General features: G+C 61.5%; 1 protein-coding gene across 11 annotated transcripts; it reads right to left on the bottom strand.

Annotated features, from left to right (window-relative positions):
- Window positions 1-473: 473 nt before the first annotated feature.
- Window positions 474-16,885, bottom strand: TTLL10 (tubulin tyrosine ligase like 10). Of its 11 annotated transcripts, XM_084962490.1 has the most exons (16): window positions 16,114-16,592; window positions 15,948-16,013; window positions 13,734-13,929; window positions 13,487-13,553; window positions 12,874-12,954; window positions 12,660-12,795; window positions 12,455-12,573; window positions 12,243-12,372; window positions 11,443-11,514; window positions 10,885-10,970; window positions 10,332-10,503; window positions 9,280-9,451; window positions 8,637-8,777; window positions 1,807-1,923; window positions 1,366-1,459; window positions 474-973 (listed from the first exon to the last, which is right to left on the bottom strand). In XM_084962490.1, exons 1-16 carry the CDS (start codon window positions 16,275-16,277, stop codon window positions 528-530), a joined length of 2,259 nt encoding a protein of 752 aa, XP_084818616.1. In that variant the 5' UTR covers window positions 16,278-16,592; the 3' UTR covers window positions 474-527. The 11 variants fall into 11 exon arrangements, with proteins under 11 accessions (XP_084818616.1, XP_084818611.1, XP_020953083.1 ...); XM_084962485.1 differs by having other exon boundaries at window positions 12,660-12,954; window positions 13,487-13,929; window positions 15,948-16,211; window positions 16,548-16,885; XM_021097424.2 differs by having other exon boundaries at window positions 12,660-12,954; window positions 13,487-13,929.
- Between the last annotated feature and the right edge of the window lie 765 nt (window positions 16,886-17,650).

Genomic DNA, 17,650 nt, shown 5'->3' with positions numbered 1-17,650 from the left:
TCCGGTAAAGAGCTGTGCTGGGTGCCGTGGGCACGTCTCAGGCACGGCCTCTGAGGAACATCTTGGATTTGAGGAAGCCCTGCTGTGGGGATCTAGAGGGGCTCATAGGGAGCCAGACTCTTTCTTGGGGCACACTGAGCCAGGCAGTAGGGGTCAGGTGGGCTGAGGGGCTGCAGGAGGTCCCGGGGTGGGGGGCGATGAGGCGCAGGTGATGGGTGGGGGTCCAGGAGTTGGGGAACTGCCTGCCCCAGGCGGAGGAGCCCATGATGGACAGAGTGAGGCATCTGGGGCTCATCTCCTCTTCCCGCAGGACAGACTCCCTTATCTCTCCACCCCTGTGCTCCCAAGGACTGATCCCAGCAGTGGGGTAGGGCTCGTGGGGCAGAGGGAGGACAGGTGGGGGCCAGGGACGCTGCCAGGGAAGTCTGGAGGCTGAGGGTGCCGAAAGCCGCGGACCCGCTGCAGAGACCGCGTTTGTAACAAAGTAGCTTTTATAGGTCCCCTACTGGGCGCTGGTGGCCCGCCTGCTAGGAGCCGCGGTAGCCCACGTCCTTGCGTTCCTCCTGCGCCGGCCCCGGAGACGGCTCCTGCGTCGGGTCCCCGCCGCCCACCCGCGGCCGCCCGCTGCCCGGGGCCTCGGGGTCCGGGTCCTGGGCGCCGTCGGGGGCCGGGGAGGGCGGCCGGCAGCGCCGCAGCGCGGAGGAGGGCTGCGCGGGCGGGGGTCGCCCGGGTGCGCCCCCGGGGCCCCGGGAAGGCGCGGGCCTGCGCGCGCCCGGCCAGTCGGCGGCGCGGAGCGGGGGTGGCGCGGAGGCCGTGGAGTCGCGGGCGGGCGGGCGGGGGACGCTGCGGGAGCCCCCGGGGCGCGGCCACAGGTCCGCCTCGCCGTTGTGCAGGAGCACGAAGCGCCGCTGGGTCAGCAGCGGCAGCATCTTCTCGCTGCGCAGGCTCTTCCGGAAGGTCTCAAGCGCCAGGTCTGGAGGTGAGCAGGGGGCATCGGGCCGGGGCTGGAAGCCAGGGTCAGGACCCAGCTTCCCCGGCGTCAGGGTTGCCGGCTAGGGTGGAGGTTCTGGGAGCGGAGGAGGTGGTGAGGGGGTGGGCTCCGTGGGCAGGCACAGCCTTGGTGGGGACCGTAGGGGCATGAGCAGTGGGTGGGTTGCCGCGGGGCCCTAGGGATGTTGGCCAGCCAGGTGCGTGTGCGTCTGAACCCGGGGGAGAGGGTAGGCTGGCATATCCAGGACTTGGCCAGCGGGGCCGGGGGGTGGGTGGGTGGGGGGGGAGGAGGTGTGGGGGGGGGTGGGAGGGGGGGTGGGGGGTGGGGGGAGGTGGGGTGGTTTGAGGGCTCCAGGGGCTGGGCAAGGGCCTCACCCAGGGTCTCCATGACCACGCCAGGAATCACCTCCTTCAAGACTTGGCAGTTGGTGTGCAGGGCAGGGTTGGAGTTCATCTCCAGCAGCCACACCTGGACCCAGCGCTGGTTAGCACCCCTCCCGGCTTATCACTTGGCCAGCGGGAGGCCAAGGCCCTGGTCCCCATTAAGACAAGTGACATGGGCAGGTTGCTTCCCTTTCATGGCCTCGGTCCCCCATTTGCCTAAGGGGCTTAGACTCTGGGGGTCTGAGGGTCAGGCCTTCGGGGCTTCCCAGGTGCAGGAGGAGCAAAACCTTATGCACACCACCCCCAGGGCTAGGGAGGGCACCTGACTGCCCACGCTGGGTGCCCGCCTCGGTGGTCAGGGTGCACGCTGAGGGCCCCTGCTCCTTGTACCTGCCTGCCAGGCCCCACCCCCGAGGGACACCTCAGCAGCACCTTAAAGTTTTCATCGATCAGGAAGTCGCAGCCAATGAGGTCGAAGTAGCCTAGCTTGCACTCGAGCTTGGATTTGACAGCCAGGAAGCAGTGGGCCATGATCTCCTGCATCCGTTTCTGTGGGTGGGGCAGGGAGGGGGCACTGGTGTCACCTGTGGGCCCTGATTATACTCGCCAAGCTTGGAGAGCTGCAGTGACACCCCTCGCCTGCGTTCCCACACCTGCCCACACGTTCACGTTTCAGAGTCTCAGGCTCACAGAGAGCCCTTCACTCTCGTTTTATCCTGCAGCACATGTGTGGATTCCTCTTGTGTGGCAGGTACTGGGGGGGAGAGTGGAGAGGGCTTACGAGGGGTCTCCGCCTTCCAGCAGCTCCCTCACAGGGGAGAGAGACACAAGAGGGACATATGAGCCATCGGACACCTTGTACTGGGCATGACGCCGCACGTGCTGATGGAGAAGATGAAGCAGGAAGGAAGGGTCTTCCCAGGTGTTTGGTCTGAGACTCTGGAAGGATGGAGCCCCTGGCAGCCCAGGAGAAGATGGCCGTGGGGGTCTGAGGTAGCTGTGAGCTTGCAGATGGGGTGTTATAGGCCAGGGTTCAGGTTCAGGGGAGCGATCAGGGCTGGATGTTGGATGTGGACTCTTAAGCACATAGTTGGAATTTAAAGTCAGGAGACATCCATCGCCAGTGGGTGCAGGTGAAAGAGCAGAGCCTCAGGCCAAGCCCTGGGCCTCCAGAGAGCAGTGGTGGGAAGCCGGGGCGGGGGGGGGGTGCGCTAAGAGGGAGGGGGCAAGGTCCTGGAAGCCGCAGGGAGTGGGGGGCTGTGTCTGAGGTTGGCTGACAGGTCAGGGAGAAGAAAGCTGACCGCCCTCTGGGTTTGGTGCCAAGGAGGTCACTGACAAGCCTCGCAAGCATTTCAGGGAAACAGCAGGGAGAAGCCATGTGGAGCAGGTTCAAGAAAGACAGGGAGGGCATCGCACAACTGGCAGAGGAAGGGCACCTGGAGACGAGCCGCTCCATACAACCAACCAAAACCTGGCCCAGCCTCTCAGCATCAACCTTCTCGGAACTCTGATGTTCAGTGGCCCGAAGAGGGTGTCTTCAAGCCAAATCTTGACTCTTGGTAACAGCAGCAAGCTTTGTAGCAGTTTAACTTGCCCTACTTTTGTCCTCACTTCCAAGCCTGCATGCTCAGGGCTGGAGACAGCAGGATGTCCCTGTCTGGCAAGAATCGTGGCCCTTTGTGGTGATGTGTCCTGTGGTTCCTTGGAAGACCTCACTTGAAAAGAACTGAAGGAAAATAGAAGAACCACGTCTTACCAAAGATGGGATATCAGTAAAGAGATAGAAATTATAAAATGAAGCCAAAGAGAGATTCTGGAGTTGAAACATACAATAACTGAAATAAAAAATCGCTAGAGAGGCACAACAGGACATGTGAGTTATTGAAAGATAAGGCAGTTGAGATTATCCAGTCTAAGGAACAGAAAGTAAAAGGAGTGGAGTCCCTGTCATGGCTCAGTAGAAGTGAATCTGACTAGACCCATGAGGACGCAGGTTCGATCTCTGGCCTTGCTCAGTGGGCTAAGGATCCAGTGTTGCTGTGGGCTGTGGTTGTAGGCCGTCAGCTTTAGCTCCAATTGGACCCCTAACCTGGGAACCTCCATATGCCGTGAGTGTGGCCCTAAAAAGATGAAAAGAAAAAGAAAGTAAAAGGAATGGCGGAAAATCAAGCTGCAGAGACTGTGGGCACCGTGGAGCAGACCAGCAGAAGGAGAATCCAGAAAGAAAGGAGGGACAGAGGTGAGAAGAGTTTTTGAGAAGATAACGGCAGATAACTCCCCAAATTTGATGAGAAATAATCTACACATTCAAGAAGGTCAGTGAGCTCCAACTAGGGTAAATGGAAAAGATCCACCACAGCATAACCTTTCAAAAGACAAAGACCAGGAGCCAGTGTCGGAAGCAGCGAACAGAAGCCACTCGTCGTAAAGGACCCTGGGTGAGGTCAACAGCCAGTATCACATCCAAAACCACGGAGTCCAGAAGGCAGTGGGATGACACATTCAAAATGCTGAAAAAAAATTGTCATCTGGATTGCCCGTCCTGGTGCAGTGGAAACGAATCCAACTAGGAACCATGGGGTTGTGGGTTCGACCCCTGGCTTCACTCAGTGGGTTAAGGATCCGGCGTTGCCGACAGCTGTGGTGGAGGTCGAAGATGCGGCTCGGATCCGGTGTTGCTGTGGCTGTGGTGTAGGCCGGCAGCTGCAGCTCCGATTTGACCCCTAGCCTGGGAACCTCCAAGTGCTGCGGGGGTGCAGCCCTAAAAAGACAAAAAAAGAAAAAAAACAAAAACAAAAACTTGGTATTAATCTGAAAGAGATTGTTACAACTTAAGATATTAACGGTAATCCTGAGGGCAGCAACTAAGAAAATAATTTAAAAACATAATTAAAGAGATGACACTAGGAATGGTACATTAGAAAATACCCCATTCCTGGCCCGACTGCCGCCCGAGGAGGGCCCCTCGCCAGATGCCGCGTGGAGGGGAGGCCAGGGGCCCATCGGACCCAGCAGTGGCCCTGAACCGACAGTGCACTCTTGCCCAGGCCCAGGCCCTCGTGGGCCCCCAGGGCACAGGCCACCCCATGACCTCCCAGCCCCCGTGGCCCTGACCCGGGGCGCCCCGGGACCCCAAGGTGGCCTTTCTATCGCAGACACAAAGGACTGCTGGTGAAATAAAGTGTGTGAGGCTTCCGTGCATGACAGGTGTGCGGGTGCGGGGGCCTGCGGGGGCCCCACGCTGAGGGTCTGGGCATAGGTGCTGCAGCCGCTGGGCCGTTGGCACCACCACTGGGCCAGGAGAGACCTGGGGGCCGCAGGTCTGGAGCCCCTCCGGAAGCCTCTCCGGGGGGTGACCTCGTCCCTTGCTGCCCCCACCTATCCGGAGGGGGGAAGAGGAGAGGACTTTAGAAAAGCAGCCCCGGCCCCCAACTCCCAGCCCAGGCCACGGAAGAGCAGCCTCTGCTGGCAGCGGCCCCAGAGACAGCCCGGACCACCCTTCCCCCGCCCCAGGCGGCACCAGGACCCTGGAGGGCGCTGGGGGTGGAGACCCCACAGGTGAGGCCCCTCTCCTCCCTTCCTCCGGGTCCCCGCAGGTGCCGGGCCAGGCCATCAGACCGTGCCCCCACCCACGCTGGGCGGAAGGCCGGCAGCCCTCAGGCCCGCCCTGCCTTACTCGCTGGGGCTCAAGATGGCTGTCGAAGCCTGGCTCCCAACCCAAACTTCCGGATGCTGGTGCCACCGCCGGCCTCGTGACCACCCCCCCCCAGCCCCTCCCTCCCCCTGAGAATTCCAAGCAGGTCCTGGGTCCCAACCCAGCTTTACAAAAAAGGACTGGCTGGTGCCTCGGACCCAGGGCTCTGAGGCCAGAGTTGGGGCAGAAGGACCCCTCTGTCCTCCGTCCTCCCTGCCCACTTCGGGCCCCAGCTCTCTTCTGAGTGCCCTCTGAGAGCCAGGGCAGCTCAGAAAATATCTATTTAACACAAAAGGAGGCAGTGATGGAGGAACTGAGAAACAGCCAAGACGTGACTGTAGGAAAGAAAGGGCAAAAGTAGCAGATGTAAATCTGAACCTGGCAGTCATCGTGGTAAATGTAAAGGACCTAGTTTCCCGACTAAAAGGTGGAGATGGGGGCAGAATGCACCCCATTCACCATCTGTGGGACTCGCGTTAGATCCCAAGACACAGATAGGTTGAAAATAAAAGGATAGAAAAAACACATCTCATGCAAACAGTAACCAAAAGCAGATGAAGGTACGGGAAAATAATGCTATGTCGGAGTTCCGGTCGTGGCGCAGTGGTTAACGAATCCGACTAAGAACCATGAGGTTGCGGGTTCGATCCCTGCCCTTGCTCAGTGGGTTAACGATCCACTGTTGCTGTGAACTGTGGTGTAGGTTGCAGATGCGGCTCGGATCCCGCATTGCTGTGGCTCTGGCGTAGGCCGGTGGATACAGCTCTGATTCGACTCCTAGCCTGGGAACCTCCGTATGGCGCGAGAGCGGCCCAAGAAAATGGCAAAAAGACAAAAAAAAAAAAAAAAAAAAAAATAATGCCATAGACCAGGTTCGCTTTATACGTGGAGACACATTTCTAGTCAATGAAGAACTTGCAGACCCGGCCCAGCAGCATACTCACAGAACACCATACTATGTCCAAAGTATGTTTCGCCCAGAAACATAAGACTGACTCCACACATACCATCACGGTAACACGGCACGTTAAGAGGAGGAAGCTACTGCACCCGCGACCGCGTGATGCTGGCTTAGGACAGACCCTCACACCGGTAAAGACGGAGCATCTGGAAGCAAACACATACCCCCTGGTCAGCTGCTTTCCAACAGAGTACCAAGGCCGGTCTCTCTGACGAATGGTCCTGGGACCGTCGGATAGCCACAGGCAAAGGGCTGAAGCTGGACCCCCTGGTCACACCATATACAACAGTTAACTCAAAAAGAGCTAAAACTATAAAACTTTTAGAAGAAAACATAGATACAAATCTTTCCAACCTTGCAATTCCCGCTGTGTCGCAATGGGATTGGCGGCACCTTGGAAGCCCAGGGACACAGATTTGCTCTCCGGCCCAGCACAGTGGGTTAAGGATCTGGTATTGCTGCAGCTGTGGCTTAGGTTGCAGCTGTGGCTTGGATCTGATCCCCGGCCTGGAAGCTCTGTATGCCGAGAGGCGGCCAATAACAACAACAAAGAAGCAACCAAAAACTTTACAGCCCTGGCTTTGGCAATGGATTCCCTTTTTTTTGTGTGTGTGTGTCTTTTTCAGGGACACACCCTCGGCATATGGAGGTTCCCAGGATAGGGCTGATCCGAAGCGCGTCTGCGACCTACACACAGCTCACAGCAATGCCGGATTCTTAACCCACGGAGCAAGGTCAGGGATCGAACCCACAGCGTCATGGTTCCTAGTCGGATTTGTTTCCACTGCACCACGGTGGGAACTCTGGCAATGGATTCTTAAATATGCCATCAAAACATGAATAAAAAAGAAAAATAGATAAGGTAGACTTTATAAACACCTACAACTTTAGTGCACAGAAGGACATTATCAAGAAAGTGAAAGGAGTTCCCTTGTGCTGTGGTGGGTTAAGTGTCCAGCATTGTCACTGCAGTGGCCCGGGTCCCTTCTGTGGAGCAGGTTTGTTCCCTGGCCCAGGAACTTCTGCATGTGCCACAGATGCAGCCAGAAGAAGGAGGAGGAGGAGAAAGTGAGAGCTCACAGAGGGGGGCAGATATTTGCAAATCGCTTCCCTAATAAGGGTCTAGAATTCAGAATATGTCAAGAGCTCTACAGCCTTACAGGAAAGAGCAGACCAGGGTCTCCACGGAGACGCTTCTAGAGCAGCAAAATGGCCAGTAAATACTTGAAAAGATACTCTGAGTTGTGAGCGTTAGGAAACTGCAGATCAGCCCACAATGAGATACCACCTTACGCTCACGGGATGACTAATAAACGAACGAGATAGCAAATGTCAGCAAGGACACAGAGAGACGGGAGCGCTCGTACACTGCGATGCGATGGGATGGGAAGCACTGCAGCCACCGTGAGAAGCGGTCTGGCGGGTCCTCAGAGGGGTCACACAAGAGCCACCACATGACTGTGCAGCTCCCTTCCCCGATGAGGACCCGAGAGACGTGCCCGTGCATGTTCCTGCAAGACTCTGTCCGGGGTATTCACAGCAGCATAGTTCACAACAGACGAAAGTAAAAGCAGGAGTTCCCGCCACGGCGCAGCGGGCGGCGTGTCCGACTGCAGAGGCTCCGGTCGCTGTGGAGCCACAGGTTTGATCCCAGGCCCTGCGAAGCGGGTTAAAGGATCTGGCATTGTGGCAGCTGTGGCGCACGTCAGAGCTGTGGCTCAGATTCAGTCCCTGGCTGGGGAGCCTCCACATGCCATAGGTGTGGAAATAAAAAGAAAAAAAATTTTAATTGAAAAAAGTAAAAGCAACCGCATTGTCTATCAACTGATGAATGTTTATCTGAACCGTGCGTGATCCATTTACACTATGAAATATTACTCCGTTATAAAAGGAATGACGCAAATAGAGCTTGAAACCATTATGTTCAGAGAAAGAAGCCAGGAGAGCCTGCAGATCGTGTGGCCTCTTTCAGATGAAAAGTCTGTGGGGACGGGAAGTAGACGAGTGGCTGCCGGGCTCTGGGGGACGCGGCCGTGGGGAGTGGTCCATGGGTCCAGGGTTTCTATCTGGGGCCATGAACATATTCCAGAATAACAGAGTGGCGGGGATCGTGCAACTCTGCCTAAACCAGACTCCATGGGAATGTACTCTCTAACAGGGCGACTTTTTTTTTTTTTTTGCTTTTTAGGGCGGCACCTGCGGCACGTGGAGGTTCCCAGGCTAGGAGGTGAATTGGCACCAAAGCCGCTGGCCTGCGCCACAGCCACAGCCACAGCAGATCCGAGCCGCATCTGTGACCTACCTCAGGTCACAGCCACGCCGGATCCTTCACCCCCTGAGCGGGGCCAGGGATCCAACCCGCAACCTCACGGTTCCTCGTCGGATTCGTTTCCGCTGCGCCACGGGAACTCCGACAGGGCGACGTGTGTGTTGTGTGAATGATCTCATTTGAGACAGAGGGAGCAGTGAGTCACCGCAGGCGCCTCCAAGCCGCCAGCTTCCACAGTGCACGTGGCTCCCCCTGCAGAATGTGCCGGGGACTAGCCCCCCCCCAACCCGCCGCGCGCTCAGGGGTCCTGCCCTGGGGGCGGGCAGGGGTGCACGCACCGTGAAGGTGGTGAAGACCCAGTCTCGGGGGAGGCCCCTGGTCTTGCAGAACTTGTCGTTGATGTAGCGGTTGAGGTGCTCCATGCTCCACACTGTGTCTTCCTTGAACAGCACGTAGAGGGGGCTCTTCTTCTGCATGAACTGGGGGGCAGTGCAGCACTTGGAGGCCCTGCCCCCACGGTGGGCGCCTGCAGAGACCCTCACCCTGACCCAGAGACCCAGGGGTCCTTGGCGATTCTGCTCCCCAGGACACCCTGTAGCGGCCCTGCTTTGCCGAGACCCTCCCACAGCACCTGCCTCGGAGAAGTCGCTGCAGACCCCCGCACCCGGAAGGGCCACCACCCGCTCTTCCTAATGAGACCCTCCCACAGAGACCCCTGCCCGCAGGTTCCCTCCACTGAGGTCCTTGCAGAGAACCCTGGCCCTCGGCTCCTACCCCTGCCCGTGCCTGGTCCACACCCGGAGGGAGCTGAGCTGGGGGCCAGGGGGCAGGGCGTTCAGCTTTTACCAGGTGCCCAGCTGTGGCCAAAGGTGAGAGGCAGTGCTGACTGCAGGCAGGGCGGCCCAGGCCGGGAGCTGGATTCTTGAGCAGTGATTTTGTCCCAGGCTGCAGAGAAAGCCCTCGTCTGTGGGGTGCACTTGCCTGGTTGGTTAAATGGCCACCGAGGTCACTGGAATGGGCATCGTAGAGGCTGAGGGTGAGTCGGGCGTAGCCGTGGCCGAAGAAGACCATGCAGGGCACGGCGCAGGCGATCAGCAGGTAGGAACGCACGTCGAACTTCTTCCCGTCCAGCAGCAGCGGGTTCTGGATGTACCTGGGGGGCGTGGTCAGCCTGGCCCAGGCTCCCTTGCCACCCCCCCCTCCCCGACCAGTCCTCAGCATGCCCGCCACGTGCCTCAGGTGTGACCTGTGGGTCCCCTGCCCTAGCTGAGGCCCCCCACTCTTGCTAAGGGGATATTATAGGTCAGGGAGTTGGGGGGGGGCCTGGCCCCTGGAGCTCAACCCACTGTGTGGGTCCGGGGTGCCCCAGGGACAGCTCTCCCCAGGAGCCCGGGAGGCAGAAGCAGACTCGGGGCCCCTGAGGGCAGAGGAGGAGGTGGGAGAGCTGCTGGGAGGAGAACGGAGGGGTGACCTTGGGTCTTCAAGGGCAAGTGGCTTTGGAGAGGCAGGGAGGGGAGCTCCCAGTGAGAGGGCTGTAGGTCTGAAGACCCAGAGGCTGGGAGCAGCTGCTGGGGTGGCAGACGTTGCTGCAGGAGTGAGATCACAGCGGCAGACAGGCAAGCCCAAGGGGACCCTTCTGAGGCTAGACTGTGCCCCTTGGACAGAGATGGAGGGAGCAACGGAGGGGGTCTGCTCTGGCTGCAGCCCTGATGGCTGCGGCCAGCCGGGTGGGGTGTGGGGCAGAGGCCGGAGGACAGAGGGTGCAGGACCCAGACTGGGGCACAAACTGCCCAGGCCCTCCCTGCCTCACACCAGTCTGGGAGTCGGAGCGGGGGGCATCTCATCTGAGACCCCGACCAGGTGTGACATCCCCACCTCCTCTGGCTGGGCAGGGGCCTGGCTGGGGTACTGTAGCCTTCCACCACCAAGGACTCCTCTGTGGGCCCTGTGACCCCTACCGACTCTCACGGGCGGCGGGCCCAAGGTCGCCCCCCCCCGCCGCCCGACACCCCTTTGGGACCCACGAGCAGCACCTCTGCACAATCCGCGCCTGAGGTGCCCGGAAGGGCATCTTGCGATAGACGGGGTCGTCCTCGAGGCGCTGGGTCTTGGCCTGGAGGGCAGCAGCTTCCTCCTGGCTCCTGAGCAGAAAGATGCCTTTGCCCTGGTTGGAGGCAGTGGGCTTGCAGATCCATATCTGGGTTTCTGCGGAGAGAGCCGCCTGAGACTGGGGCCGGCCCTGCCCTGTCCCCCTCATCCCTGCCTAGCCCATCCTGGGCCCCAGCCTTGTCCCTGGCAGCCCTGACTCTGCCCAGCCCTGGCCACACCCACACTCCTTCCAGCCGTGATGGCCCCAGGCTTGGCACCCCGAGGCTTTGGCCTCAGCTAAAGGTGAGCCATGACCCTCCCCTGCATTGCCTGGTGCCAGCGCTGAGCTCACCCACCCTGGCTGCACCTTCCTCTCCCTGCCCACGCCCCCACCTGGACCTTGCAAGGCCCTGAACTCAGCTCTAATCTTGCTCCCACTTTGGTCCAGCCCCACACCGGTCTCTCCCAGAGCGGGCCTGGCGTCCAGGGGCCTCTCACCATCAAAGAGGGTGAAGAAAGCCTCTCTCTCTTCCCTGATATCCAGCCGGTAGGTCTCCGGGAAAAATTCTTCCATTTTTAGCACCCTGGGGAGGCACGACGGTGGGGAGGACGCGGGGAGGGTGGTCCCCTCCGGTCAGCTTACTGACCTTCCCAGGAACCTGAGCCCAGGAACCTGGCCGGAGGAGGCTGTTGGGGGAGCTGGGCTCGGCTCCAGGCACCTGCAGCCGTTGGTTCCTCTGACACCTCCCCCTCGCCCCCAACCCTTTCCTTGCAGAACTTTGCACCTTCTGTTCCCTGGCCACATGCACTCTTTTACAGCTCATGCATGCCTGCTTTCTCTGCAGGCCTCTCCGTCCACCTCCCTGCTCTCACCCCTGTTGCTCTCAGGCCTTTGTGCGTGGTCCGTTCAGATCTGGGCCTCCGGGCCAGGACAGCGTCCAGCAGGCAGCGAGCAAGTGGCAGGCACAGGTCCCTTGGCCTGGGATGCCCTTTAACCCCTTTCACTGACCGCTAGGTCACCCTTCATTTTAGGGCGGAATGGCTGAGCCAACCTACCTCTGTGGCCCAAGGTTTCCTGGGCTGGTCCACACAGGCTTTTCGAGGGCCAGTGTCATGTCCTTTCTGGATCTGTACCCAGGAGGACCCAGGACCTAGCCTGAGCGGCTGCTCTTGTGTGGAGAATGGGTGGGGGAGTGGGTGGGGGCTGGCAGTAGCTTGGTGGTTTGCGGATGGGTGGGGGCTGGATGGATTTTGGACGGAAGTAGGGGGATGGGTAAGTGGTCTGGGAGGGAGATGGGTGCCTGGAGGAGGGGGGGGACTGGAGCTGCTGGCAGAAATGGGTGGAGGTGGACAGCTGGGCAGGGGGATGTAAAGATGGCATCAGATGGCCGGGGCGGTGGTGGGGGCGGGGGGGGCGCTGTCCCCGGGGTGGGGGTGGATGAGGGAGGCAGAGGGTGGGTGGCTGTTTGGATGGGTGGGCAGACTTGTGAATGGCCAGGCAGTGAGTGGATGGGGGGTGGGTGGGAGACAGATCTCGAGCATGCCCCGGGGGTCAGGCTGCGTGGGGCGGGGAAGGATCTGGGGAACGGTTGGGGGGGGCAGTGGAGACGATGCAGGATGCCAGTGGGGGGCTCTGGGGCGGGCCTGTAAGGACTGCTGGGAGCTGTGGGTGTGGGTGGATGGGCTGGCAGCAGGTGTTGGGGGCGCGGGTCCACGGCTGGGCCATTGGGAAGACAGACCGCGGGCAGACCGGCTGGGTGGAGGGCGGTCAGGACTAGCGATGGGCTGAGCCTCCGGTGGGTGGGGGGATGTGTGTGTAGCTGGAGGGGGGCCCCCGGGGGCCAGGGCGGGCTCACCTGTCCTGAGGGCAGGGGGCCGGCTTGCTGGTCTTGCTCACGACCCGCGCACGCTCCCTCAGGGCGCTGAGCAGCCCGATCTTGGTGGTGAGCAGCTTGTTGTTGGGGAGCTGGAACAGCAGCTGCTCACCTGGGGTTACAAAGCCTGGGCAGCGGCTGCATGTGGCACGGAGGTCCGCACCCCCACCCCCAGCCCCTGCCCGTGCCCCCACCTTCCCGGAAGCTGCAGTACGTGTCCCTGCTCTTGACCTCGCACCACTTCAGCTGGTAGTCCTCCCGCCGGGCGTCCTGGATGCGCTGCCAGCCCTTGCTCTTGCAGTAGGAGCTGATTCTGCAGGGGGAGGGGCGTGCATGGCAGCGCATGGCAGGCTGGCCTTGGGGGCTGCGGGGCTGGGCCCGGCCTGAGGCCCCACTCACATTGAAGCCCCGTTGGTGCCTCCAATGTAGAAGAAGGGGCCCTGTCCGCTGCTGGACGGCTGCTTCTCCCCCGCCAGAGGGTGCTTCTCCAGGAGGGTGGCCTGGGGCGTGGCAGCGTCGTCCTCGTCCAGGTCGTCTGCGGGCAGGTGGGTGGTCGGAGGCTCTGGCCCAGCTGGTGGCTTTTCTGCCCCTGCCTGGGCCCTGCTGAGCCCACCTGCCTCTCTGCCCCGTTGGCTCAGCTGGTGTAGGAGCCCCTCTTCTCGGCGGCTCCCCATTGATCTCTCACGGGCCCAGCCTGTGAACAAAGGGGGCGTCAGAGGGGGTGGCAGGGGAAGTGGCCCTTCAGAATCTGACTGAGCCCTGGGCAGGTCCCCCCGACCCTGCTGTCTCAGCCGATCTCAGCCGTCTCAGACCCAACCAGGGCCTCCTAGGAGAGAGGCAGCAGTGGCCGTCATCTAGGGCCAGCCCCGGAAGGGGCAGGATCCCTCCTTACCAGCAGGGCAGGGGCTCGGTATGGGGCAGAGGCCGGGGTGTGAGGCTGGAGCTGGGGGCAGACACGATGCCAGGACATGTTCAGGAGGGTGGGCAGGGGTCACAATGTCCATCGTGACGTCACGGGTGACCCACGTCGGTCAGGGATACCCTTTGTGTGCCTGGTCAGACCTGGTCTCTGCTGTGCTCTGCCCAGTTGGCTGGTCCAGATCCCACACCCATGCGGGCGTCCTGCTGGCCCCTCTCCCAGGGCGTGGCACTGTGGGTGGTCCCCGTGAGAAGGCCTTTCCTGGGAATAGGGTGCCTGTCCCCAAGGAGGCCCTGGCTGCATTCACCTGGCATCTGGGCGTGGCTCCGCCGGACCCCTGCCATCCTTGACCGCTTGCCTCTCTTCTTGCCAACCTGGGTCCGAGGGGGCAGTGCCCGGCGGTGGATAAAATGGGTGTGGCCACAGGCTGCAGGGATTGGGGCACCGGGGCAAGGACACCCCTGGGAAGATGTGGCCCCCACCCCTCTGTGGGACCTTCGGGTGGCTCGTGGCCCTGGCCCTGGCCCTTGAGCTGGGCACACGGTCAGGCTCACCCCGCCCGGGGCGGGGTGCCGCCCAGCACCCTGCATTAGGGCTTCCTCTTGTGGATGGCTCTGGCCTCCGTGGTGACCGTGGGGCCTGGTGGCCCTTGGGGACAGGGCCGTCTCTGCATCCTGGCTGTTGGGGATGAGGCCCCTGCAGGGACGGTCGGGTGGGCGCCAGTGTCTCCGTGCTCGGCCTCGGTGCAGGCTGTAAGGAGGGCTGTGGTCAGGCCTGCAGGCAGTGATGCCCTGGTCCTCAGCAGGCACCCCCAGAGTCAGGGCGAGGCAGTGTCCTCGCTGCTGCCCCCGGCCCTGCCTGAGGAAGATGCCTCATTCGGGCCGCCTCTCCTGGGTGCCTAACTCAGGAACATTTTAAGGAACTGTAGCCCTTCCTTGTCTTCCCCTTTTGGGGCCGCTTGGGAGGCTAGAGCTTTTAGAATGGTTGAAGAAATACGAGCGGTGGAAAGCCAGCACCCTAGGGGGTTGGCCGCCAGAGAGGCTCCTGCACTTGCAAACCAGGTGCCAGCAGGCTGATCTCCAAAGACACTCGCTTTGCAAACAAACCAGCTGGTCACCCCAGAGGTGCTGCCCAAGACTTTCATCTCCACTTAGGACAGAAGAGGCTAAACCAGGAACAGCTGTCTCTATGGCTGCGGGGGCTGAGCAGGCGCTGGGAGGGTCTCACACCCCTGCCGAGTGTGGCCGAGCTGTGCGGATGACCCGGAGCCCCCTCCCCAGCCCCACCCCCCAGAACAGGAGGGCTTCTCTGTGGGGGCTGGACTGGGCCAGCTTGGCTGGGGGGCAGGTCTGAGCCTGCAGGGAGGGTGCGTGTGTGCGCGTGCGCCCCTGCGCGTGACTCCGCACGCTGCCTGGGAGACCCACCCGCTGCCGGCACATGGGACCCCCACGTGAATGCCGGTCAGCGCCATCCCCCAGCACTCTTTACGTGAGTGGCCACTGCATCCACAGGCATCTGAGGGAGGCCCCCAGGTGTGAACCAGAGGTGGACACACACACACAGACACAGCCGCACACAGCCAGGCTCAGAGGAAGAGAGGGGACGAGGCTCGGGAAACAGCCCTGGGGACATGCCAGGCGGGACCAGCTTCCACCGCCAGGGGGCGGGACGGTTAGAACCAAGGGACAGAGACTGGGGCAGAGCTCTGGAAACTCAGGATACGGGAGAAGTGTCAGAAGTTCATGGCAAGGGAATGGGCTGGAAAGGAGAATTCCAGAAGGAAGTGGGTGACTGTTGAGTCTGGGGACCCAGCCGGAGACATCTCAGCGCAGGAGGCAAGGCTCCCGCCGCCAGCCAGCCGGGTGTGACCAGCCAGCGGGGTGTGATGCCTCCAGACCTCCCTCAGGGGATTCCTGAGGCAGGCTCTCTCCAGAGGGGTGGGCCCAGGGAAGGGAGCTGGGACTGTGGCATGGGTCAGCTCTGTGCTCATGTCCCCACTGCGGGGTTGGCTGGGGGGGTCACAGCATTCTGGTGAGGTTGCTGTGAAGACAGTTCCTGCATGGGACGTGTGCAGACGCCTGCCTGGTCACGCCTATTCAAGGAGGGCCCAGGTGGTAATGAGGATGAGAGGGCCAGCCAGTGCCAAGCAAGGCGGCCAGCCTGGAGGCAGCGTTCTTTGTGTTGTGCTGTGAATGTGGGTGGTGTGGGTGCCCCCCACACTGATGGGTAACTTCTGTGGTGTCAGCCAGATGCTGCAGTGGGCACGCCCCAGAAACGGGAGCCTGGAGATGGGCACGGGGCGTTGGCTTTCAACACAAGCCTTATGAGCCTGTGCCTCTATTTGACGTGTCTTAACTCCAGTTGTTTGATTGCTTTCAAAGAGTATTAAACAGGTCGTGAATTGCCATTTCTTGTTATTCAAATCAGCAACGATTAAGAAAAGGAAAAGACCCGGGGACACACACGGGCGGGGGCACCGGGCCGGGGCTGCAGGGTGTGGCCGGCGGGGCCACAGCACGGGGAGCAGGGCAGGCGGGCGCAGGGCTCAGAGCGACGTTCTGAGAGGCTCTGCTGAGCAGTGGCATTTCTCAGACTCTCGGAGGGACCAGTTCTAAATATGGTAACAAATCTTCACGCGGAATGACGTTCACAGGGTGTTATGTATGGTGGCAAAATGTGGGCATGTCCCCAGACGTGCTGCAGAAGAGCGGGGGGGGGGGGGTTCAGTGGAAACAACTTTCTAATGAATTTGTAAGTAAACTTTTTACCTGGTCAGGTAAAAAGACCGGCAGGAAAGGGCGCCCCTGTGTGATGAGCAGAAGACGCTCGCGAACCTGCAGGAACCATCCAAGGGGTGGAGGTGACGTCCGAGTCCCGCCAGGAGCCTTCTCTGAAACACGCGTTTGGCCACACGGGCCGCTAGGAGGTGCTGACCTTGCTGGATGGTCTGGTGTCTCCCAGCCTGGGGCGAGCTGCCTGGGGGCACGTGGCTCCCCGTGGACTTTAGGAGGCCGTTCTTCTGGGAGTTGGCTCTGGGAAACAGACCTGGTCCTGAGCAAAGGAGCTGGGCCTGAGGGGCTGCCATCCCCGGGAAGCATGACCTTCTCAGCCCAGCCTGGGGGTCTCTGTCCCTCACGCCACGGCCCTGGGGGTGCGGGCCCTCCACAGGGGGGCCTCTGCCCAGTCAGGTGGCCCCTCCCCTCCCCTCCCCTCCCCTCCCACGCCTCCTTTATGCTCCTGGGCAGAGTCCTGAGAGGACCCGCAGGGCTCCTGGGGGCCTGGGGAACCCGGTGGGGGGCACTGGATGGCAGGCCCCAGCCTTCGTGCTGGGTCTGGACCCCTGCCGGTGGCCCACCTGTCTCACTTACCTGCCCGACCAGGTGGTGTGAGCCCTCTGCCCGGGAAACAACAGTGGTGACCAGGCAACCGTCTCCCAGCAACCACAGCCCCAGGAGAGCAGGTGGATTGGGAGGGGCAGGAGGCTAGCGCCGCAGGGGCGGGCGGGGGTGGAGTGGGGAGCGACTGAGGCTGGAGAAGGGGTCCGCCTGGGCCCTCCATCCTCCCAGAGCATTCCTGAGCCTTCTCAAAACCCCCAGAGCCGGGCCCAGACCCCGACTTGACCCCATAACATTTCCTGCTCACTGGGCTTTTCCTGCTCTGTTTCTCCCCTCGTCACAGCCCCAGTGTGTGGAGTTGGCATGTCACGGTCCAGGAGGCGGGGACTTGGTGAAACCGCGCCCCCCAAGGGGTGGAGGGGGCTCCCCTCCAGGGCCCTGCCCAGCGCCCCCTCCACCCTCCAAGCCTTGCAGTCACCAGAGTCTCTTCTCAGGGTGCTTCTTGTGGGGTGGACGCGGTCCCCGTGTGTGTCCTCGTCCTGAGCCCCGAACCTGCGGCCGCAGCCTCACTGGGAAGAAGGGCCTTGCCGATGGGCTTTGGCTGATGCGCCCTCCATCCAGTGACCAGTGTCCTCACGAGAGGGAGGCGGACAGAGAGGGGACAGGCTGACCGAAGATGGGGGGCGGGGGGAGTAGGCTGGAGGGAGGCGGCCACACCCGGGAGGCCCTGAGCCCTGGCTTCAGAAGAGGCGGGCAGGACCCTCCCTGGAGCCTGGGGTGGGAGTGCGGCGCTGATGCCTGGCTCCTGGCCGGGGACTCTGAGGGAACACACGGCGTTTGTGTAACTCTCTGTGGCCACCCCAGGACGTGAATCCACCCCTTTACCGCTCCGAACTTTGAGGGTCCCGTGCAGCAACCCCCACTAGGGGGAGGCCATCCTGACCCTGGTCAGAGCCTGACGCAGCCCCGGCCACCTGCCTGCCTGTGTGGTCATGCCAGTCTGTGGCTGAGACGCTTTGCCCTGGGGGTAGGGGCTGCTCCTCTAGCCAAGTCCTTGATGAGGGCTGTCCTGATCTTAGGAGCTGACCTGGCGGGGGGCAGTGGGGCCCTGGTCACCCGCAGGCCACTTGCTCTCC

This window comes from Sus scrofa, chromosome 6 (genome assembly GCF_054392235.1).
Source record: "Sus scrofa isolate SSC_HxYL_T2T_F1_AM1 chromosome 6, Sscrofa_HxYL_maternal_Yorkshire_Landrace_v2.0, whole genome shotgun sequence".
NCBI classification, from domain to species: domain Eukaryota; kingdom Metazoa; phylum Chordata; class Mammalia; order Artiodactyla; family Suidae; genus Sus; species Sus scrofa.
This window is presented reverse-complemented; position numbering and strand designations above follow the sequence as displayed.

What these genes read in the sequence shown, in the direction of transcription:
- TTLL10 (XM_084962485.1), bottom strand. Translation starts at nt 16,750, where the DNA reads ATGCTCTGGGAGGATGGAGGGCCCAGGCGGACCCCTTCTCCAGCCTCA. An exon ending in GTACTGCAGCTTCCGGGAAG is followed by an intron (nt 12,373 to 12,454) that starts GTGGGGGCACGG and finishes TTGTAACCCCAG; the next exon opens with GTGAGCAGCTGCTGTTCCAG. An exon ending in TTTCTTCACCCTCTTTGATG is followed by an intron (nt 10,504 to 10,884) that starts GTGAGAGGCCCC and finishes CTCTCTCCGCAG; the next exon opens with AAACCCAGATATGGATCTGC.